At 30.7% G+C, this 24863-nt stretch overlaps 1 protein-coding gene across 1 annotated transcript in view; it reads left to right on the forward strand.

Moving 5' to 3' along the window:
* Window positions 1–2434: 2434 nt before the first annotated feature.
* The window catches only part of LOC122717441 (velvet complex subunit B-like), a 34336-nt gene continuing 11907 nt past the window's right edge, over window positions 2435–24863 (forward strand). Inside the window, exon 1 of the mRNA XM_043941495.1 lies at window positions 2435–3018. Coding sequence (XP_043797430.1) covers window positions 2762–3018 — 257 coding nt within the window. The 5' untranslated portion in view covers window positions 2435–2761. The remainder of the gene's footprint in view (window positions 3019–24863) is intronic.

The raw sequence follows: 24863 nt of genomic DNA on the forward strand, positions 1-24863 counted from the left end.
TTAAAAGTGGAAGGATAATCTGTATCATTAAATTTGAATTCTAGATATTAAAAATTTCTAGATATTTTCATCAATTCAGAATTTTTTTAATTTTCAAGAAAAAATAATTATTAATAGCAAAATAAAAGAACAAATTCTTATTTAACATTCTAATAGAAATTAATTAGAATTACATTTGTATCTAATCGATATACATATATCATTAAATTCATAATATTTCCTGTTATTAAAAAACACAAAAATGCAACATGTGCGAAAATGTTGAACTTTCTTTGAACAAGGAACATAAATGGCCTATCAAGTGTTTAGCTTCCGGCAGATACAAACTTTCACAAGGACAGCCGGTCAAATATTTTTTCCTGCTCTCAGAACAATCTCTTCCAGCGCGTGAATCCGAAAAGTGTGGAGAAATCTGGCTAGTCGACGACACGAATTCCTGAGAACCCAACCGCCTACTGTCAACGTGTCCTGGATCTTTTCTTCGCATTTTCGCCTCCGATGGTTTCGTGTTTCCATGGACTAGTTGTAACACATGTGTGACAATCATGCCTGTTGCACAGAGAAAAATTCTAGAACATTCTATTGTTTCGATAAATCAGCGTGGCTTGTTCTAAATTGAATTAAAAACCAATTAAATAATGTTTAATTTTTTCCAATAAAATTTCGTGTACAATTTCATTCATTTAGAAGTAAATTGTAAATATTATTGCAACATAATATTTTCGTAATGTTTATTTTATAATTCATGAACATTCTACACGAATATTTCTGCATCTCATATGTGTATTATTATGTTAAATAGGAAAATATCGAAAATGAATGGACAATATTTAATTCTTAAATTTAAAATATTTAATTCTAAAATAATTAATGCTAAGACGAATACATAAATAACGATATTACACCTTTTCATCTCAAAATTTATGCGTACCAATCCTTTTTTGTTCCCTTTAATCAATTTCCAAAAAAACTGCTTCCTTCTTCCTCCATTCTTCACCTTTTCCCAAATTAGTCCAACCCTTAAAATCTACCCAACATCCTCCTTATCCTTCAAAAAAAAAAATCAAAACCTTATCCCTGAAAAGCCTTCTTCCGTCACTCGACACACAGGACACGCTAATCGTGCCCATCATCGTGGACACGGGCCCTTCTATCCACACTCTGATGGATAGTCTCTCCCCCTGGAATAGTTTCGTATTCCCCCGCGTCACCCACGCACTCCCTTCCCTTTGGATCCTCCGCCTCATACGCCTTGCGTACAAAGGGTGCGGGAGGCCAAGAGCGGGGAGAAAGAGGCGAAGGTGGGAGTCAGGGACGGCTGGTGCTAGTTGAGTTGTCGAGCTGACACGCGTTCTCCGTCCTTTTTCCGCTATCGACATCGCGGGCCTTCTTTCTTCGACCTTCGTCCCCACTAAACTCTCCCCCCGGTTCTCTTTCTCCACGAGATTCTTCCCACCATACCGTCCGTGGATCCACGCTCGACCCCTCTCTCTTTCTCACTCTTTCTCTCTCTTCCTCCAACGTATCCAACGCTCGAACTGTCTCGTTCCATCTCGCTCGTATCGCTAGCCCAACGCCGGTAACCAGGGGCGTACGTCGAAAGCCTCTTTCTCGCTCTAACCGCGAGTTTTCCTCTGTAGCACGATCCTCGTCACACGCCAGCCACCACCGTTCCGTTGCTCGTGCTGTCGATGCTGGTGGTGGTGGCGAGCGTGATGGTGGTGGTAATGGTGGTGGTGGTGGTGGAGCCTCAGTACCGCCATACCCGCCAAAGCACGAGCACCGTGACAGCCCGCACACATGCCCGCGGATTTTTGGGACTATAACCCTCGGGACACTTTATTTGCCACTGACTTTTTCCGTGACCGACTTGTATCCGTGTCCAGTGTTTGGACCCCGACGATACTTGCTTATCCATTTGTGTGGACATTTTGTTATTGCCGATTCGATTGTTCGTTAGTGGTGATCGTTGATGTTTTGTTGGTTTTAGAGCGAAAGACTGGTGTAACGATCAGTGAAACTGACCAATTATGGTGTTCGTCATGGTGTAATGGGACTGACTGTTGTATGGTGATCGTGATTTTGAAACGGACATCGAGTTTTAAACTTTTTTGTGTTAATTTCATTTATTATTGACTCTTGACAATTGATTAATATTATACCGGTGGATCGTATGATGTGCAATTGCATGCTATATGATTTTCAAGATTTAATCAATTTTGTTTAAGTGACTAGAGAGTTAAGTTTAAATCCTAAGGGAAACTTCTTGCCGACCTTCAAAAGAAACATCATCAATTATCTTCTTCGAAAAATTCATAAGACTCAAGACCAACATTTCTATTGCCTGAAGAAACAAACAGTCAGTGAAAGTTTCCTTAGAAACTCCTAACAATTAATTAATAATTCCTAACAAATAACAAGACATATCAACAATTCGAACACATCCGCCGTTATCCGACGGGAGGCAACCGTCATCAAATTCGTCCCCCCTTCATCAACAACATCAATAATACGATGAAATACAATCTATTCATTAGCAACAAACATCTGCCCGTGATCCAATAATAATCAGTCCAAGTAGCTGTACAAGAAAGGAAACGAATCTTAATCGAAGAGCGGGAAAGTCTGTTCAGGATCGACGGACTATGCAATCGTGGATCGAGGGTGGTCGGGCACGGGGTGTCATACAGGACGATCTTCCCTGATCCTGGACGAACAGGCAGCCAAGTCACCCTCTGTGGCGCGGAGCAGCGAGAACAAAATGCCAGAAAAGGAGGTCGCTTATCATCAGGAGGCGTTCTCCCTGTTGCCGCCCCCGCCACCCCCACATCACCCTCACTCGGCGTTCCACGCGGCTTTCCACCCGCACCCGCATCCACCGCCTCCACCGTTTCATCCGCATCATGGACCGCCGCCTCCACCTCATCCGGCCGCGGCCGCCGCTGCCGCATGGGAGCATCACGCGGCCGCCGCGGCTGCCGCCGCCGCCGCCGCTTTCCACGCTCCACCACCTCACCCGTAAGTCTTTCTTTGATCTTGCTTTTTATTAAGAAGATATGAAACTGCTTTCAACTAGAGATGGACCAAATTTTAACACATTATCAGCCGATAGAATAAAATTAAGACTTTTCAAAAAGGGGTTTTGGATATATCTATTGAAATTAAATGTCTAATTTGATACACGAGATCGGTTTGTGGTTTGTTTAATTTTATTTTTTCTTCTTGGAAAATGTTCGAATGGATAAGTGATTAAAAAAAATAATCGCATAAACGAAGAGTTCGTTGAATTCGAAAAGCAAAATTGAATTTGTTAGTATATTATGTGAAATTTCTTTAGATATGAGTGAAGATTTTATCTTACCTTAAAATATTAAATTTCCAATAATGTGTCACGTAACTTTTTTTTCATTCTTTCAAAGACAAAACCTCAATCGATTTTTCAATGAATAACAACGTTTATTTTCTTTTTATTATTTTTATTTTTACATATATTATTTCTAGTTTTACATATTCATTATTTAATTGTATTTAAATTTATAACTTATAGTGGATTTTGCAATTTAATGAATTTTGTCCAATTAATATTCTTTAATAAAACGAAATTTCACTGGTTGCACGTTATTTTTTCTATAGTACAACACCGGCCAATAATGTGTTAAGAATAAAATTACATTAATAAATAATTTATCGTTCAAAGCAACGAATAATCGCTGTTAAACGTAGACGAAGAATGGTCAATTATAGTAGTTATGAATAAATGTTATTTGAACATTTTAAATAAAATTATCATATCATATCACATCATATTAAAATAACATTATTCGAAATTTTAACTAATTAATTTTTTAACTCGTTAATGCCCAATTCTGTCGCCAACGAATAACTCACAAAAGATATAATTTTCGTTGATGAGTATGTATATTGAGACATGTAGATTTCAATGAACTTGAAATAGGTTGTCAGAGTTATCATTTTGAACAATTTCTTTCTATATGTAAATAAAAGATGTTTAGATAGAAAATTTAAGGATTGATATTGGAAATTAAAATAAATAGAAAAATTAGTGGTCAAACTTGATTATTTATTACATTTTAAGCAATTCAATTAAGTTAGATAAAGTGAAACAGTGGAGAAATAAAAATTATCTCATTCAATCGTTTATCTACTTTAATAAAAAAAAATTGTTTTTAATTTGATATTTCAAATATTTTTAAATAAGAATTTTTGTATTTGTTTTAGTCTCTAAATTTATCTCTTAAATTTTTTACATTTTTATATTAATCTATATAATTAGGTTTAATTTTTGAGTTATATAATATATAACAATTTATATATAAGTTATATATGAGTTATATATAATAATTTTTTACACGATATATTATTATATGTTCTGACATAGCTTCATCATAATAATTACATTTATATCTATATCAATTAAAATTGATATCAAAAATCATCAAAAATTATTACAAGATAACAGTCTACATTCTGATCATCTGATAATAAATTTTTATTAGTAAATTAAATGTGAATTTTTATTAGTAAAAAAAATGTGATCTCTGTCTAATATTTCATTATGCCATAAATCTTACAGAAATCAAATTTGATATAAACAAACCAATGCAGTATATACATAGAAATTTTTTGCTTAGAAAAAAGTAATTTTACTAATGATATATTTTAATTCAATTCATTGAAATCACTCAAAAAGTAACTTTTTGATATGTTTATCAGAATATGTATCTGTGAATGATTTGTAAGCACAAGATTATTAAGATTGATGAAGAAGCTTTTTAAAAGTTTCAAGAAACTTTTTAAATAAAGAGTTTGAATTTGACTCTTTTACTGTTAAAAATGATATATCATTTATGATATAAAGTCGTTTATAAAATATTTTGAAAGATATGTTTATGCTTTAATCTAAAAAAATATAGATTTGAATAAAAAAAATTCACACACAAAATGTAAATATAATATATAATTAATAGATAAAATGTAAATATAATATTATAACATTAATATTATAACATGTAATCTTATATGTTATGTGAATAAAATTGTATTGTGAAATATTTCGTTCATAAAGATTAAAGGTTGAAAATGCATTTCTTGGAAAATTTTTTCAAAATCTTTTTGTGAATAGCGAGTTTGAAAAATACAAAGTTGAAGAAAAAGAATTGATTGAAATGATTTTTAAAAGATACTTGAGAATAGGTTCGGTGAAAGAGGAAATTGAAGATGATTGATCTTCAGGAAGTAGTATAGATGTTCCTTGAATGTTGATGTGGTGTATGAAATAGGGGATAGTAAAACTTGGGGATGATTGATGTTTTTAGAAATCGAATACAGTTATTTTTATGAATGATGTAGTGATAGAGGAAGTCAGAAATGGTTGACTTATAGATAGTCAATGTACAGATTTCAATTGTGACAAACTATGATAGTTTGAGTATTAAATATCTCAATGATAAATAATTTTAATAATTTTAATGTTTTAATGATGTTTGATGTACTAATTATTATATATAATTTAAATATATAAAAGTCAAAATGAAAGTCAAAATGTCTTAGAAATTTATTTAGAAATTTATTAGATGAAAAGTTTAATAAAAGAAGACAATTGTTAATAAGAAATATTTATTCAGACACATAGAATAATTAAGTCATTTTACTATATCTATGTAATATATTTATAATTATAAAATATATCATTAATTATTTTATTATTATTGAGTTTATCCACCTTTAAACACGTATCTGCAATTTATTCACATTTTAGATGTCATTAAATGCTTATTATAGTAATTACAGTGAATGATAATTTTTAAATTTTATTGTAATTAAATTTTATTATATGACTATTTGAAACTTTACTGTTCTTCTTGAAAAAATCTTTCTCAATATCTTTCTTTTGAACATTTTACAAATTACCTATCTAAGAAAACCACAAAAAATAATCTTGATACTCCAACTAGCTTAGATACTTTCATACAAAAAAATCTCATCACTTAATTTAAAATATTATTATGCATCAAAATTATTAACAAACACACATAATTCTACAAAAGCTATTTCTCAAATGAATGAAAATTACAAAAAAACAATATACGATCTAAACATAAATTCGTGTCTTCATTATGAAACTTCTCAAATTAAGATTCCGCTAGTTTTCTTATCCAAAGAGGAACAAGTTTCTCACTGAAATAATCGACAATAATATCTCATTGAAAATCATTAAGAATTCCAACGTTAAACAACGTTCTCCTACATCATCTTTCCTCTTGTGACCGAACCGCTCCTGGCGCAATAGATCATTCTTAAACAGCGTATCACCTCTTTTATCCTGGAAGAATAAACGATCGCGTTTGCATGTCAAGTGACCTCATACGGGCCTGCTTCACGCGATATTTAATTCAATTATATATCCGCGGTTACTTTGTGCACCTCGAAGCGGCGCAAAACTCGGGCGACGCGCGTCCCGACGATTCGTCGGCGCGGAACGCGCGCTGAATAAGAATCAACGAGTCGCGACCCAACGATAATCCATGCCGCGGATCACCCTCGATTATACTTATCTGTCAAAGCATCGACTCCATTCACGGCTCTTCTAATTACCCTTAATGAATTTAGGGACCTGACGAACACGAGGTCATTTATGTATTTACTTCTTTTACATGCTATTTTGTCTGAATCGCGATAAATTGTATTTTTTTTTCTTTTTTTTTTTTTTTTTTTTCTTTTTGCAGAAAACTATAGTTGATACTGGACAAACGTGGGTTTGATTATATGTGAATTTTTTTTTTTTCGATCAATTTATCTTCTATGGTTGATATTGGTAGAAGAATTGTATAGGTAAAAATGAGGCGGAAATAAATTTCTTTCGTTTGAAATTTTGTTTTTGAGTAAATCAAATTTGAAGATTCAAGAACAAGTGAAACTGATTGATTGAACATGAATAAAAATAATATCAATGGAAAATTATTCTATATGTAAAAATAAAATTTTATTGTTTAAAAGTTTCTTTTTATTTTTTAGAAAATATATTTAGAAAATAGATATTAAATATCAATTAAAAACAACAGGTAATGTTTAAGAAATTATGCATCGAACTTTTTATATATCGAATTTTTAAATGAAAAAATGCATTATATATTTTTTATTCAGTTAAAAATTGTTTTATTGATAATTCATTCGTATCCAATCGAGAATTAATTAATTTTGTTTGTATTTGAAGTTTTTAAATATAGTTTACTCGAAAACTAATAAATTTATTCTGCACGAAAAAATTTTCTCTTTTTTTTTTATTTTCACATGTAAAATTTTCTGTTAACTTGTATTATTAGTTTTCAATTACAATTAATTACAATTTATCTCACATTTAATCGATTATTTTCTATCTTATTCTTCAAATACTTTCATTATTTACTATAATGAAAATTTCTTAATCACTTTAATTTCATCCTGAAAATATACAATGCATACATAGTGACTGCATAGATCATGAATATTTATGCAAAATAAAATTTGTACGAACACATTCAAAAAATGGAGCTTAAATAGAATTTCATTTTTGAAATAACACGATACGAATCATACTCTAAATATTTCATGTCTTTTTTCCATATCATATGCATTTTTTAGATATTTTTCAATAAATACATAAATTAAAATCTACAATCTTATAATGACACATATACAATTTTCATCAATACTTCTGATTATACAGTAATTTACTATCTTTAATAAAATACTATCTTTAATTATCGCGTTTCTTAAAGATTATCTATAAAAAAAATTGTATCTTCATTAAAAAATTAATTTTTAAAAAGATAGAATACAATAAGTAGCTAGATATTAAAGAGAGTAAGAGAGACAGGAGAAGGAGAAAAAAAGGGATGAAACGGAGAACGACTCAACGATGGTGAATCTGACTGTGAAAGAGGGAGGCTTTTTAACGTCTTAATCGAGTTAATTAAGGCGGTTTCGCACGTTTTCACGTTCTGCAAACATGACACGCTATTGCACGCAATGAGATTACCTCGGCGACTTGTTAAGGCCTAGGTTAACGGGCTCGTGGAAATGCTCGAGCCGACGCCGGGGGATAATTGGACGTTTCTAAACGGTCTGCTTAACCCTTTTCACGAACGATATGGATACGGATGGAAGTGGCGATCGCCTTCACGATGTTTTGATGATTTTTCATTTCGATTAATTCTTAATTTTGAAAAGTAATTTTTAAAGTTTTGTCCAGCATAACAAAAAAATTCAGATTTGCATTTTTTAATTTTCTTTTTATAATTTTTGTGTTTTCGTGAAATAACATTTTCATCGAATGAAAATTATGATGAAATTTACATTTTGAAATCAAATTTAAATCCAGTATTTGAAATTTTTGCTAATTTTTCTTCTAAACTTTTTTTTATAATTTTGTGTTTTCATTTCATTTGTATTTTCGTAATCAATATTTTTAGTGAATGATCGATAAAAAAAAAAGACAGTAAATATTAATTTTTAATCATTTTTAACATGTTTCGAGAATGATCAAAGATATTGAATGTTTATGAACTATAAATCACAAGTTTCTACATTAAATAACATTATATTTAGTTAAAATTTAACATTAATAAAAAATAATATTAATAGTTTTAATGTATTAAAATTTGCTTTCTCTGGAAAAGTTGAAGTAGTGTTATTTTGATGATATTTATATCAATAACAAATTGATATATATATATATCATAAAAAAATATGGTTTAAAATTGATTTAAAAAAAAATAATCAAATTATTTATAAAATATAAAATATTTAACATTAAATAAAATATTTAAAATTTCATCATTTTGTATTTTAATCCTCGATAATTTTATTTATCAAATAGAAAATATTCTCTCTCTGTCAAGAATTAAAGCTAAGTGAATAAATATTCGAAAGATAATCTTAAAAGAAAAAGGATATAAAATTGAGAATTAAGTTGTGAAATTTGTATGACTAATAATTCAAGTTTTGGTTGATAGGTATCGTTTATCTTTTCCAAAAATTTTATTGCACGAGTCTCTCACGTACCAATTACTTGACAAGATAAATGTAGTCAAGATACATAGGGAAGAAAAAGTGGAAGCAAGAAAGGAAAAGCAATCTCTTCTCTCTCTCTCTCTCTCTCTCTCTCTCTCTCTCTCTCTCTCTCTCTCTCTCTCTGTTGTAATTACGATCGTAAGATCGAGGGAACAAGTAAGTAGCAGGTGTTCGATATTAGCCAATTGGCCAGACCAGTATCGGTTCAATTAAGCGTTTAATTACACCAGCTAGCCAGATCGATACCACCCCTTCAATCATCCATGAAATCTGTATTCGTCCTCCGACTGTTTTTCTCTTTTGATCATTTTATTTGTCTAAAACTGTATTAGATAGATTTGTATTTATATATCTATTTTATTTTGAATATTTAATTAGATATTTAAATTAATTAGATATTATTGATATTTTATTTATTATTTATTATTATTTCATTTCTATAATTTATTATTTTTCTATTTCTTTTAATATTTTAATTATTTATTAAGTTATATACATGTTGATTAATTTTTGTAATTTTTCTAATGAAGATTTATAAGATCTTTTCAAACATTTGAAAATTCTATTAATCCAATAAAGTTTATAATTAAAAGTTTTATGATTTATATTTCTTTCGATAAATCAGAAATTAGAATTTGAAAATTAGAATTTTTTAATTTCGTAATTAAATATCTTTTTAAGTGAATTTCAATAAATTTTTTTTTCGTGATTTCATATAAATTAAATTCTACTGTAAAAATTCATTCGTAACTACTCAAATACTTTTTTCAATTTCTTTACATTATAATTTCATCTACGAATAAAATTACACTATCGCCAAATTTAAAATTCATTGATATAACTCAATTATTATTGTTATAATTAATTATAATTATTTAATAATTAATTATAAAAATTAATAATAATTAATTAATTCAAATTATAATTAATTAATAATTTCTCTTATTTAAATCTTATGAAATTAATCCTACTCGTATGACAAATACTTTGTCTAATACTTAATCATTAAATAAATTTAAAAAATTTTTTAAATTTATTGCATTTATATGAACGAAAAATCTTAGCAATTGATTGTGAAACGTATAATTAATTATTATTATTATATATATTGTATTTTCATTATATTCACAGTGAAATAGCACAATGAAACAAATCAAATTTTTATTTAAAAAACAAATCACTTGAGGATCTCTTATTAATAATTCTCAAATCTTTAGGAATCCAGTGACCACAATTCGAGAATTATTGATCTGTAAGATTGCGTATCAGGTTTGGAATCGATTTAAGACATGGTCGAAGGATCGAGCAGCGTCGGCCAGCGTAAAATTCACGACTTGCGTTCACGTTCGGTGTGCCCCCTTCTGTCTGTTTCGTCGGATATTTTTGTCTCTTTACGAGAGACGCGGATGTATTTTTGCCATCGGCGTGTGTTTTGCCTTACCCTGTACACGATATCGTCCATTTCATTCTCCGTGACGAGCCTAAATGTCCAGCGGATGCGCTCGTTTCCGACGTGTTTCTCTCCTTGACTGAAAATCATCGACTGGCACCGACGTTTCCTCGAGATTTCGAACGTGGCGCATTCGATCGGTGAATTTATAGCGGAGTTGCGAAACCAAATCGTTATTTCCGTGCAAATCTGAGTGAAATTTACTTGAAATAATAATTTAAAAATAAGTAATTTTAAATAAAGTTATTTATCACACATATGCATTTAATGTATGTATCGTATAATGTATTTCAATTGAGGTTAGATTAGATTAGCTTAGGTGTAGTAAATATTTCAATGATAATCTAAATGAAATGAACGAAATTTATTTCAAATAATAAGTTTAAAGAAAGTTATCAGTTATTTAATAAGTAAATGTATTTCAGTCGAAGTTATATTTTTTATTTAATCAATTGAAGGAATTTGAAGCATGAATATTTGGAAAAATTAAAGAATTGATTATTTTCAGAACACATATTAAATATTACAAATGTAGTAATAATCGTGTAGTAGTAATAATAAGTATATAATAATGCTAATTAGAATAAATAATTAGAATGAATAATAAAATATAAAATATTTGATATTGTATATCAAAAAATTAATTATATCCGTTTAAATTTAAAAAACAAATAACAATGAATAAATAATGAATAATTTATTTCATGAAATATGAAATGCAAATTTATTTGTGTTATTTCAAACTTAAATATTTAATTTTATAAAATAATTAATTTGTCTACTAATAATATAATTTTGTTATAATTTTTTCTTAAAATAAATTGAGTCTGTTTTTAAGATGAATGTATCTTCTTGGAAATAAAATTTTAAAATGTTAAAAATTAAATATATATTGAGTATATAATATACAGAAAATTTTTTCTATATTTATTGTAATAAATTAAAATAAATCATTATAAAAATAATAATGAAAATAATTATCATTTTTGCAATTAATTTATCTAATAGATGATATTTCTTTTTTTTTTATTTTGAAAAGAACATTTGAAAGAAACATTCAAATTTTTAAAATACAAAGAAATAAAACTTATATTTCTGCTAATATCTATGCTTTAATTAATCCTTATTGTATATTAAAATATTTTTAAAGTTTGAATATAAATCATTCATATATAATACATTTTTCAATGAATAATAATTTTTAATTAAAAATTTATATTAACATTCTAAATTAATTTTCTCTTATCTTATAAATTTCTTCAAATTCGTTATTTGCTATTTTTGAATTGCTTGAATCAAACGAAAGTATCTCACGCTTATTTATTAAGAATTGCAAAATTTTAAAGAGCGCAAGACATATTCCATTTACCACAAAAATCAATCTTTATTTTCACGAAATAAATCGCGATACTTTTCCTTGGAAAAGATCGAGCTTCAAGCCGCGGATTGAAAGTTTTCCGCGTAAACAGGAAGTCGTGCGCGTCTCTTAAAATAAGAAACAATTCGTACTCGGTCGGTTTCCCTTCGATTTAACGAGGATTCATCCCAAGATACGACAGACCAATGATATTTGCATTTTCCGGCACAATCAAGCCGTTACTCATTATCCACGGCTCGTTGCTCGTCACGACGGGGTTCGAGGATCGAGCAGACACTTCCTGGCCAACGGTGAATGCGATACCAAGTGCACTTGCCGATTGCAAATGCAAACGGTTGTCGTTTTTCTCCAGCGAACGCGTCCCGCGTGTAACACTCGCCTAAGCTGTCCGCGAATACATTACGCCAGTTGTACGCGCTGTAATCTCTATGATTCAAGACCTTTCGTCGCTAGGAAAAATAGAAGAGAGATTCGAGGATAGTCGAGGAATTTTGTTGTTGTTTTAAATGAATCGATTCGTGGAAGGATTTTAATGATCATTAGGCTATGATGTTGAAGATATTTTGTATACTTGTTGATATTATTGTTCTTTATTTCCTGAAATTTTTTAATAATGCATGGAAATCATTGCTTTGGAATATTATGAAAAATGTATTTTTGAATTGGTTTGAATCTTTTCAGAATAAAATATAGGAAATATTATTATTAGTTATGTATGCCAAATTTTTAATTCTGAGTAACAAATTGAATGAATTCATCAAATAATATCAAAATAAATTCTTGATTTATTTTAATTTTTAAGAAAAATTTAAAAATAAAATTTTCGAAATTTAAGAAACGAAAATTTGATATATAGAGATTTCGTATTAGAGTTAATATTTTTACAATTGTAATTATGTTGAAAGGAAGAAAAATTTATAAGTGTCGTATCTTTTTTCTTAAGTTTCGAATTGAGAGAAAGGAGTTGTCGTTAATGACGAATGGTCGATTACTGGCAAGTTGTAAACCTGTAAAGTATTATTACTTCAAGTTGTTGAGGCAGTAACAATAAAAATTTTACTCATAAAAGTAAATTTTTATTTACAAAGATCGAATTACACTATATTTAAGAAGTAAAATAAGACATCTAGGAATGTAACAAATAACTCGAATTCGAAGTAATTCTATACTTCGATTCATAGAAATTTTCATATTAAGAATTTCATATAAGAAATTCCATTACATAGAGATTTTTCAAATTACAATTGAAATTATATATTTGAAAAAATATATCTTTCTTTTTTTGTTTTGAATTTTGAATTGTTTGAATTTGAATCCTCTTCATTCAATTATATCATCTTACCAAAAAATGTGTAACAGATAAAATTCTAACGTCATATAAAAAATTTACGAGTCAAAAGTGTCAAAAATCACTCGTATCTTCCATGGACAACTTATATCATTTATATTTTTATTTTAACTAATTTATTTTTTATTATTTTTCGAAAAATCTGATTGTGAAATATTTATTTCGAAATCTTTCTTTCATTATACACTCTTATGATATTTAATCTCGTCATACAATCAGAATAAAATTGAATATTTATAAAATATATTAACAAAAAATGAAAATCTTTTCGAGATTCGAGAAATAAAATTTTACCATTGAAATTTTAAAATTCTCAAGAAATCTCCCTTTTTTAAATTCTTTATTCAAAACTAATATTCAAATTTCGATATCGAAAAACTTTTAAAATTCCACTTAAACTATCTTTTCCAAAACGAAGCTTCAAAAAAAAAACGGAACAACTTCCATAAGAAACTCACGAGGACCTCGAAATCCCATTCCGCGTACCATCTTGTATCTACGATCTTCGAGAAGAAGGACCCCTGGTGTCGAGGAGACTGCACCAATAATTCGAGCATCGACACCAGACCCCTTCGTTCGTCGCGTTTTCGTGTCCGGTTACAAGAACGAAACGAAAAGGAGAAAAGAGAAAAGAGAAGGAAAAGAAACGGAAAGAATCTCGAATCGATTGCCTTATCTGCCCGAGCATGGAAGCTCCAGATTCCCCGAGGAAGTCGAGCAGCGAGCGGTCGTAACGTCAGGTAAATCGAGGTACCTGGTCGTCCTTAGGCGTATTTTTTTATCACGATCGACGAGGCCCCACGCACAGCTCGTGGGAGGAAAATCTGGTCCCCCTTGGCGAACAATGAACGCTCGCGTCCCGTTTATGAATCTGTCGGTCGCGTGGGCACACCTCGGTTATCCCAACGAGGGTTATAAGGGGAACGTGGGGCGCGCGAAACATGCGGGTTGTCGCGCGAATCGAGAAGAGACGAGCTACCAGCTCGGAGCGGAGAGAGGGATATTGAGAAAAGGGATGAAAGGATCCTGGAGTGTAAGAGTGTAGTTAGAATTTTGTTTAGGAAACAATTATTGAAAAATTACAATTTTATATTGATTGATCGGTTTTTTTTAGAGATATTAATATCTGAACAAAGATAGACAAATCGAATTTTGAATATTTAAGTAAATTTTCTCGAAATATTTATTACAAGTTTGTATTTGTTTTCGAGGATCAATTTTTTATATGTTATTGATGCGTGTCATTTCGATTATCGTATAAAGTATTACTTTATATTAATTAATAATTGCTATAAAACAGATTTTTTTGTGTTAATTCTGAACAACATCTTGAAAAATATACAAAGACAAATTTTCTATGTTTGTTCTATCCTAGTTATGTTTTAGAAAAAAGTTTATGTAAATCTTTTTTCATAGTTTTTCATCAAATTAGAATCGCTTAAACTAGCAGTAAAAAATTATTAAATTTCGAAGTTTTATAATTTCATTGTTTCGGCATCGGCAGAAAAAAAATCGGACTAAAAAATGAAAAAATCAATTTTTAACAAATTTATCGAAATTATATTTCGATAATATTATATTTATAATTATAATTAAATTAAATTTATAATTTCAAGTTTTGATAAATTGTACAATAATTAATTCAATAATTGACTAATTCTAATTTCTTAATAATTATAAAATGATCTAGTAAAATTATTTAATAATTTTATATTTAGAAAACAATTCTAAATAATTTTTAAAAATTTTCAGAATTGAATTCATTTTTTACAACTTCTATATTCTATTCTATTCTATATCCTCTGGAAATAAATTCCAATATATATTTAATTAGACCAAAAAACCATTCTAATTTTTTTCATCATTTCTGTTCGTTTTTTCAAACTTTTTTTGTTCTGTTTTTCAAACTTTCTGTTCGATCCAACATCGTTTTCTTTAGGAATCATTGCATCCGATCCACTTCTTATCCTCAATGATTCTTTCTCGTTGAACGCAAACAAAAGATAAAATTTACATCATAGACTACTACATAAACGAATCGTACCACGAACTCATGGGACAATTTAATACATCGTATATATTTACGCGATTTCGTGCGTCGGTCGTTTCGTCTGCGACCACTCAAATCCGATTGTTTCGATCAAGTCGGCGGCCCTCTTCCGAGAAGCGAGAGATACGATTATGTCAGGTCGTTTGCCGGGTTCGATCCGTTCGCGAGCGCAGATAGCGATTCTTGGACGTCGCGAGTGATGTCATCCTCTTTGGATTCGGTTGTACACGTCTGGGAAGCTGTTGCTCTTGATTGGAGTAACTCGAGTGTTTGCCTGTGTGGAGGAAATGGAAGGGATCGAGACTTTGGTGGAATCGTTAGAAAGTTCAGTTTATACACGAATTCGTTTTGTATCTCGAACAAGAGTATAACATTAGATATAAATTTTTGCATTTATCGCGTTATTGGATCACATCTTCATCTTACTTTTTTTGCTCCACGTTGAATTTGAATTTGATATTTCGTACCATTCGATTTATATTTTATCGTATTTGAAAAAAAAGGGTCATTCGTGATTTTTATCGAGAAAAATGAAGGGAATTTGATTGTTAGATCGAAGAATCGTGTTTTTGGTAAGAATCCTCCTAGCGGCGAATTTAGAAAGATCGCCACGACACCATAATCTAACCTCAATCAATCAAACTTTAATCCTGACTCTAATCTCGACCAATGCAATGTGACGCAAAATGCTAGCTTGTGTTTACCATTGCTACCAGTTTGAATGATAAATGTTAATAGAAGCATAAAAAACGTAGACAACTACATGATTGGTTACGAAAATATGGAAATACATTCTAATTATGAACGATTTTAGAAAGTATCTTATCGAGTACGAACCAGTTAGGATAAGATCCGATTGGCACGCCATCATTTCACTGTGATTTATGTTCTTAATAATCCGATCTACGCGTATCAAACCTCAAGATCCTGCAATCGAAAATAAATATTTCTTCGAGTCGACTTATTGGAACGTCACGAATATCATTCAGATACCGCAAACGAATTCACGAATTATGTTGCACCATCCCGGTGGCGTTAAAGAGACCCGAGAATTCGCTGCAAATAAAACGAAACCAGTGGGGGAAAAGAAGAAATAGGATGAAAGAAAAGGAACTGAAGGGGAGAAAAATAAAAACAGGGGGAGGAGAGAGGGAGGGAGAAGCTGGCAAACGATTTTCAAGAAGCCTCTATCTCGTATTCCCGGTCCGTCCCGGCTCGAGGCGCGTTGCGCGTGTAAAAACGGGAGCCGATTTGTCAGCGAGGCGGGATCGCGATGTACACGGTAGGAGCTCGTCGAAGGAAGACATTCCCTTGTGGCTGCGTACCCCCGCTCCTCTTTCCTCCCCTTTCTCGCTTGGATAGAAAGGGCCCGCGGGTACGATACGAAGCGCACGCGCGATTTATCATTGGCGCGGTGTCCATTGATAAATTCCAGGCATTCATAACGCCACGGTGCCGCGTCGTACACGCCGCGATGCACAACGAAAGGGACACACGATACCCGAGCACGATACGATACCGAGACGATACCGGGCACCATAGCGTATAACACAATCGGCCTACACCGTGGGCCTGTTACGTTGCTTGCTCGCGGGATAAGAGACTCGCAAGACACACACACACACACACACATATGTACATATATATACATGTAGACGCGGGATTGGCATTCGTGGTGAGACTGGTAACGCGAGAACGAAGAAATCCATCGAGGGGGTGAATTGCTCGTTTGTTGCCTTCTTTCACGTTTTTTTTGTTTTTTTATTTTTTTCGTAGTTTTGTTTTAGAAGTTTTTTAGAAGTTTTTTAGAAGTTTTGAAGAAGGGAGGAGGAAGAAGAGATTGGATTTAAAAAGAGTGAGAAATTTTGTTAGAAGAGATAAGGGTGGTTTTTCTACGAGTGAAATTTGTTTTTTGAAAAATGATATTTCGTGAATGGTTTATTATTATTTTTTTCGTGGTTCTTAGAGGGAAAGGGGAAAATTTAAGGGGAGAAAAAGATGTGGATAATTTTTTTGGAAATTGATAAGGATGGTTTTTGGATAAGAGAATTGGAATTGATTTCTGAAGAATGATTTATTGTTATTTTTGTGGAAATAGATAGAAATTTGAAGTATTTTATATGGTTTTATTTTAAAGAAAAAAAAAGATGATAGGAGAGAATGGAATTGATTTTCCAGAAATGATTTATTACAAAATTATAAATAAATACTTGAATTAATGTATTTATTATAAATTTATTATAATAATAACGAAAAAATTTTAACATAAGAGAAATACAGACAAAAATAATTAAAAAAACTTACGAATTTTTTAATTATAGGTCAATAAAAGATATATTCTTGACTTTGGATTAGAATTTTTGTTTGCTTTAAAATTTGATAGAAAATCACATAAGATTAGAGTCTATGATTTTTATTATTCTTTTAATCTTTGATAATAATTTTATTGCAACTGATAAGAATTTCTCTTGATAAGATAAAGATAATACCTTTAGAAGAAATATTAATAAAGATATTAATCTTTAAGAAAGAATTTGAGTAAATTTAATAAAAAATAATTCCAAAAATAGATTGTAATAACTATACTTGATAATATTTAGAATAATTATCTTATCTAAAGATGTATAATTCATTAATATTTCACATTTATAATTGAACTCGGTATTAAAAAATAAATTATTGTTGTTTTATTTTTAAAGAAATTTTAAAGATTAACAATTTGTCCCCTAAAATCCAAATATATTTATTATTCTTCCATCTAACAAACCTCTCGAATCGAACATTTTCAAATCCTCCACCCCAAAGAATGAAACACGAATTCTTCTCACAGTTAAAAAGTACTATACTCCTGTCGTGTCCCAAGTTTATCCCGTGTCATAAAGCAGGAGCGTGCTCGTCAAACCAATAAGATTCATCGAGTTTTAGCAGAGAGGGGAGAAGCGCGACTTTCACGCCACTCGGCAGCGACAAGTCCGCCTCGTCCGGCTCGAAAAGGCCTAATCGCCTTAACGAGACAATTAGCCGATGATAGCCGCCGATAAATCCCAGTTTGTTTTGTCTGCTTTGCCGGACGCTGTATCTCGTTGGAGAGATTACCGTGTCCAAATATTTCTCGCGGATCGTTCTTGTAAATATTCGTTATCGCGGCTCCGTTCGATAAATAAATTTGCAGCTTCACAACATGACGATCGATGACCGTTCGTGGAAATCGAAAGACAACCAGTGAAAGAATGTTTATCGGATGTTGATTGAATTATAGGAAATAGTTTTTACACGTATATTTATCAATAATGATCGTTTGATAATATCGTATCGGATATATATATAAAATAGATTTAATTCAGATCGATTTTGAACAATGATATTTTACGAAAAGATTTATTAATTTTATATTTTTCCAAGAAAATCGTTGGAAGTACAAGCAAAATTTCAATTTCGAAATTTTTCCTTTAAATTCATCAATCTTCGAAAATCAAATTTCTATTCTCAGATAAAATGTGAATAAAATTGAAAGATGACTGATTGACATAAAATTTGAGGGATATAAAGTTTTAACTTTGAATATATATTAATTTAAAGAAAAAAAGTGATTAATGAAAAATTTTCATTACTGTACATTGAATTTTGTCTATTATAACTAATAAATACAATTGTCTTCGGTTAAAAATTATTGTCATTAAATGTGCAATAGCTGATTCGATATTTAGAGAGCATTTTAAAATAAAATTTTCAATTCTATGAAAAATTTTTATGAAAAATCACAAATATTTTCAGTTTCTGAAATTACAATTGAATTTCTGTGAATATATATTTTTATAGATATCTAAAAAAAATATTTTTTAGACATTTTACTATATGAATATTAAATTCAAAAACAACTTGATTTCTTTTATATTTTGCATCTATATGAAATAGAAATAGAATTTTATATTGAAAGAATAATCAATAAATGAATTCTTGAAGCGAAAATTATATGTAATAATATGTTACAATAAATTTTACATATCTTAACATTTAGAAAAAAAAAATCGATGACATTAAGTGTCTATTTGAAGAATTCATTCATTGTTCAATAATTCCAACGAGATATATTAACAATCAATTAAAATATCAGAATCGATATTGTTATATCGAAAACTCGTTTCTTGGTTCATTGAGTCGGTTAAGCAAACTATATTTTTTTTGAAATATTTGCTCAGTATGTGAAACAACGTGGTTCGGGACAACGACACGCGAGATTCAAGCCGGCGGAAGTGGTTGCAGCGCGGCATTCGTATGTTTGCGGACTAAAGACAACACCGGTGTAAATCTGTTTGGCCAAGAAAAGCCTGGCCACGTGGCGTGCACGTTTGCTTCGTGTTCCGGCCCCGGGTCTAACTGCTTCTTCTAATATTTCCCCAGAAAACACGGGGTTACACTATCCGTTCGCCAATTAACCCTCCAAAGGTGAAATCTTCTTAAGGATCTCTTCCAAGTTCCAATTTTTTAAATATCTATGAATTTTCTAAATAGAGAATTTCTTAAATAGGAATATTTAAAACGATGTGTCTTGGAAAGTTATATCTTTGTAATTTTATGAATATACTTTCATAGGTTCATTAATATTTTATGTGGAGAAAGCGCATCAACATAATTGCATGACAGATTAAGAAAATCTATGCATTGCTGTTAAAATAAATGTCGAGATTTGTTATTTAAGTATTATATTCGCGTTTTATGTCCCTTCATATTTTGCGTTATAAAATTATGTTTACGTTAATATTATGTTATAAAATTGTATAATATAAACTTAATTACACTATAAAATATCGTTGACTGCCTAATGGCAAATAAAATTATTCCACCGCTTAAGGAGTTAAAATCTAAATAATAAACATTTCAAGTATTTACGAATAAAAAAATTTCAGATTTCCAATTTTAAGAACTGGAAGAATTTTTATTATTTATTGAGAGAAAGAGGATAGGTTTTGAAACAATAAATATTAGAATAATTTTATAATATCATCTTAACTTTACTCAATTTTCCAGAATACTTCCAAAATCCTTTTATCCTTTTATACTTTCTCTCAAAAAAATCTTTCTAAAATTTCAATTCTCAAAATTCAGAATCTATCCAATAAAATCGTATAAATTTTTCGAATATACTTTCACATATTTAAAACTGAAAAATAAAAAATTCTTCTCGACAAACTTATCATTACATCATCCATCCACAAATCCACCTTTTGATTTCCTCTCGCCAAACATTGAATCTTAAAATTCCCAATCCCTTTTCCAAAAGAAAAAAAAACCCTAACAATCTAACAATCTAACACGCCGGCTAACATCAGTCAAGAACAAATATCCCATCCGCGATCCATCGATAGCTTCTTAATCCCACATCCGGAGATTCCCTGTTCACGCGGCAAACCGGCAACAATCGGATTAGCGGTTGTAGTCCCGACACAAGAGATACCCCGAGGATCGAAGTATCTCGGCAAAGAAGTATCTCGAAAGGAAAGAAGAAGGGAGATCGAAAAAGAAAGGGGGCAGGGGTTCGAGGTTTACCTTGTAGTTGGATTTAAACGAGCGGAGCTCTCTCGAGTGGCGTTCCTACGCGCGAAGATCTCTCTTCTTGGGCCACTCCCGCCTCTCTCTCTCTCTCTCTCTCTCTCTGTCTCGTCTTCATCGCCGCCTCCGCTCTCATCGTCCCTCACTGTGTTCGCCGCTTTTCAGAGTGGTAAATTCTCGAACGCCATAACACTGCCACCGTGCGTTTGTTTGGACAAGGGCATTATGAGATTTTATGCGAGCTGCGCGTGCTTCCACGGGTTCCTGGGTGTTGTTTATGCACCAGCGCGAAGAAGAACGCATCGACGTCGCGAGAAGATTTTCGAGGAAGCTCGATTTTCTATTCACGAGTTTCGAACGAGAGGGAGTTCCATGCGGCGGCCTCGTTCTTGCTTTTTTCCACCCCTCCTCTCTTTCGTTCGGCGTGTTCACACCGATTGGGCTCGAGGTCGGTCTTTCTTTCTTTCTGGGCAACGGGATGATGAGGAGGACGGAGATATTGTTGTCTGAGAAAACGACATGTCGCGTGGTTTTCTCTTGGGATACGAGATCGATTCGTTAGTCGGATAGATATGATTGTTTTTGTTGGTTTCGCCGACTTCCGCACGATTTTAGGGCGAAAAGAGAAGTTGTGATAGTCGAAGATTTTCTGTACAATATTTCTGTTTAGAAAATTTACTCATAGTTACTAAAATTGAAATTATCATTATTTATAAAGATAATATTGTTTTTTCTTTTGACTTTTGAATCAAAATGCTGTACAAGATCTATGAATTATTTTTAAATGAAATATGTATTTAAAATAGCTAGACAAATCAAATAAAGTAAAAATATAAAAAAGATAAATGTAAAAAAGATAAATGTAAGGTTTATTTATATACAATTTTTTTAAAATTATATTCTTGAAATGAATTTATGAATTACAATAACAATCAGTGAATTTTTACTCGATGTTATCTTCATATATTCAATAAACACAATTTACAATAGAACATTGATTATACGAATAATTAATTTAGATAAATATTCTTCTATAATAATCAAAATTTGTAAATACAATTAAAAATTAAATTTATTTTCGAATATAAATATTTTTTTTATTAGTAAAAAATATATATTTGTAAAACAAATTTATTAGAAAAAAAATTATTAAGCATACTGCCTAGAATACAAATATTATTATATACATATTCATTCTATGTTTGGATAATCGAACATTTGAATGATCAACGTTCGTATAAAACATTCTCACAAATATGAAAATAAAATTATCAATGCGAATCACGAAATACATATAAAAAAAAACTAGAAGTTAAAATTTGACAAAAAAATTCACAACTACCAAAAGTAATAGTAATACACACAAAAGTAATAATAATAATAATAATAATTCACATTCCACGTCATTTCTGTTTCAAACTTTTTCACACATACACCAAAGATCAAACAACACCTTCTTCGACAAACACCGCAATCTACCTGAAGATGAAATTACCAAAGCGAATCGCGATGTCCGCGCAGAGAAACCAGGAGCTCGGAATACGAGAAAGTGGAAAGCTTTAAAAGGATGATCAAAGGTGGTGGAAGAGCGTCGAGGAGGAAGAGAGAATCTTCTTAGAAACGACATAAAGATAACCGCTCTATTCGAGAAGCGGCGAGGCGACTGGTAATCCCGGTGTGCCCAGGATCCACCGTCATTGACTTCTGTCCACTGTCAAGTTAACGACGTTTAATGACAGCTGACAGAGGCGGCGGCCCGAGTCGAGAGTGTTCCTCGCGGTTTCTTTTCACAACCGTCCACTGGAAATCGTTCGTATACCGCGGAAACCGTAAAATCGCTTTGGACGGGGACAACTTTAATGCCGATCGTCCTCGTGGGCCCGCTCCTTTCGATTTTATCATCGATTCCAGCCTCCGTTTAAGCTACTCGGGACGTGTGGTAATCGTCAAACGCGTTCATCGTCTCGAGACTCGACAGCCGCTCCTTTGTATACCTGAAACTCGCTTGGAACTTTAGATGGTGAAATTTGTTTACGAATCGAGTGTTTAAAAAGTTTGATAGTTTAAAGGGTTTAGGAAAGTTTGGGTTTGGTTTTTGAGGAAATTTGCGAGTTGGAAGAGGTTAGGTAAGTTATTTAAAGTGATCATTTTATATTATATCATTTTATATTAGAGTTTTTGAGATTACTTTTGAAAAATATTGATTCATTTTAGAAATGGATGAATGATAGTTTGAATGATTTTGGCGTAACGATATATTAGAATTTTTTGTTATTATATAAGATAATCACTTTTCTTACTATATTGCAAAATTATTTTAAATATAAAACTTGCATAATTTTCTCTTGAATATCTAATTGTATTAGCTATAAAAATAGATATTTGAAAATATATCAATGAATTTTTTCAAAATTTTTTTACATGTGAATATACAAAATCTGAAAGATAGATTAGTATATCATAAATTGAAAGAATAGTATATTATAGTATATTATAGTAGGCAATAATAAATAATAATAATTTATTTTCTTCCGCGTTAATGATATCAATATTTTATTTTGCAAAGATAATTTTAAGATAATTTTAATATCTTAACTTACAATGGATAAAGATGAAAAAGACAATGTTTTCAAGATAAAACTCAGATTAATTTTTCTATATCTTTCTATTCTTATTAACTCTTTCTATTCTTATTATCTCTCGAATCTTTTTTGATTCAAATTTTTTATTTTTTCTGGAAACATTAAAATTTTTAATTTTCAAAATTAATTGTTGATATTATTAAAAATAATTTATGCTAAACTCGTTTGAATTAATTATTCTTATTATCAATATTCCAAGCTTTAATTAATTAAGAAACAACAAACTCCTAAATTTTCTATAAAATTAACAAATTCCACACTTTATATTAACATGGAACTATTTAACAATTTTATTTTCGCCAATATTTTAATTAAAAAAAAAAAATTCTAAATTTTTCATAGAAATATTTTCAAATTTCAAATTTTATATCGATATAAAATGTTTCAATAATTTCGATATCTATCAATTTAATTAAGAAATAAATTTTCCATAAAAATAGCAAATTCCAAATTTTATATTAACATAAAGCGATTTTAAAAACCAAAAACACTTCAGCTAGAAAAGAATTTCGAATCACTCAACAGCCCTTATCGACGGCGATAATATTTTTCTCTAAACAAAAGAATTCGCGGCGCAAAGATACACTTTCCTCTAAGCTCGGTGCCAGCTTCAATAAAACCAGTCGCAAAAATACTCTGAGCCACTACGAGCTGCATTCCGCTTGCACACACTCGCTTGTCAGCCAAGCGAGCGCGTGATAAGGGAAACGTATAATAAGACGTGATAATGGGGTTGCAATAAAGATACGAAATGCACGAGGCCGGAATGGAATGTATCTCGTTCGTGTTACAATGCGTAAAACCGAAATTTCCATAAATTTATGCTCTGTGATTCTGTCTCGTGTAGAAAAAAAAAAGATTATTCGAATTATTTCAAGGACTCGAAAATTTCATATCTGCGTTATGGATATAGTTTCCAATCCTCTTGGAGGATTATTACGTACTAGCTGGCTTTTAGATTCGTTATGATATGAATATAAATTTAACAAAATAATCTTTATTCCTGTCGCTTGTGACATGAATATTTCATTTTCGGATGAGATATTCTTGTTGTGTATGTTTGTATCATTCTTAGAGAATGACTTTAAATCTTTCTTTGATTCGATTAATATTGATACATAGTATGCTAATCATATTGGAGAAGGATTTCAGAATTTTTTGACATATAATAATATGCCATTGATATTGCAATTCTAAATAAAAGATTTTTGATGTTTTGAAATATATGTGAGTATGTAGATCAGCATGATTTTTTTAAAATATGAATTGCTTTTTAATTGATTCATTTGTTTAATGGATTTATTATGAGTAAATTATCATGTTTCTTTTTCCATATTAGATATAATGAATGCATCTTTTCCATAATTTTAAAA

Source organism: Apis laboriosa, unplaced genomic scaffold (genome assembly GCF_014066325.1).
Source record: "Apis laboriosa isolate Shangri-la unplaced genomic scaffold, ASM1406632v1 scaffold50_cov145, whole genome shotgun sequence".
In the NCBI taxonomy this organism is placed as follows: domain Eukaryota; kingdom Metazoa; phylum Arthropoda; class Insecta; order Hymenoptera; family Apidae; genus Apis; species Apis laboriosa.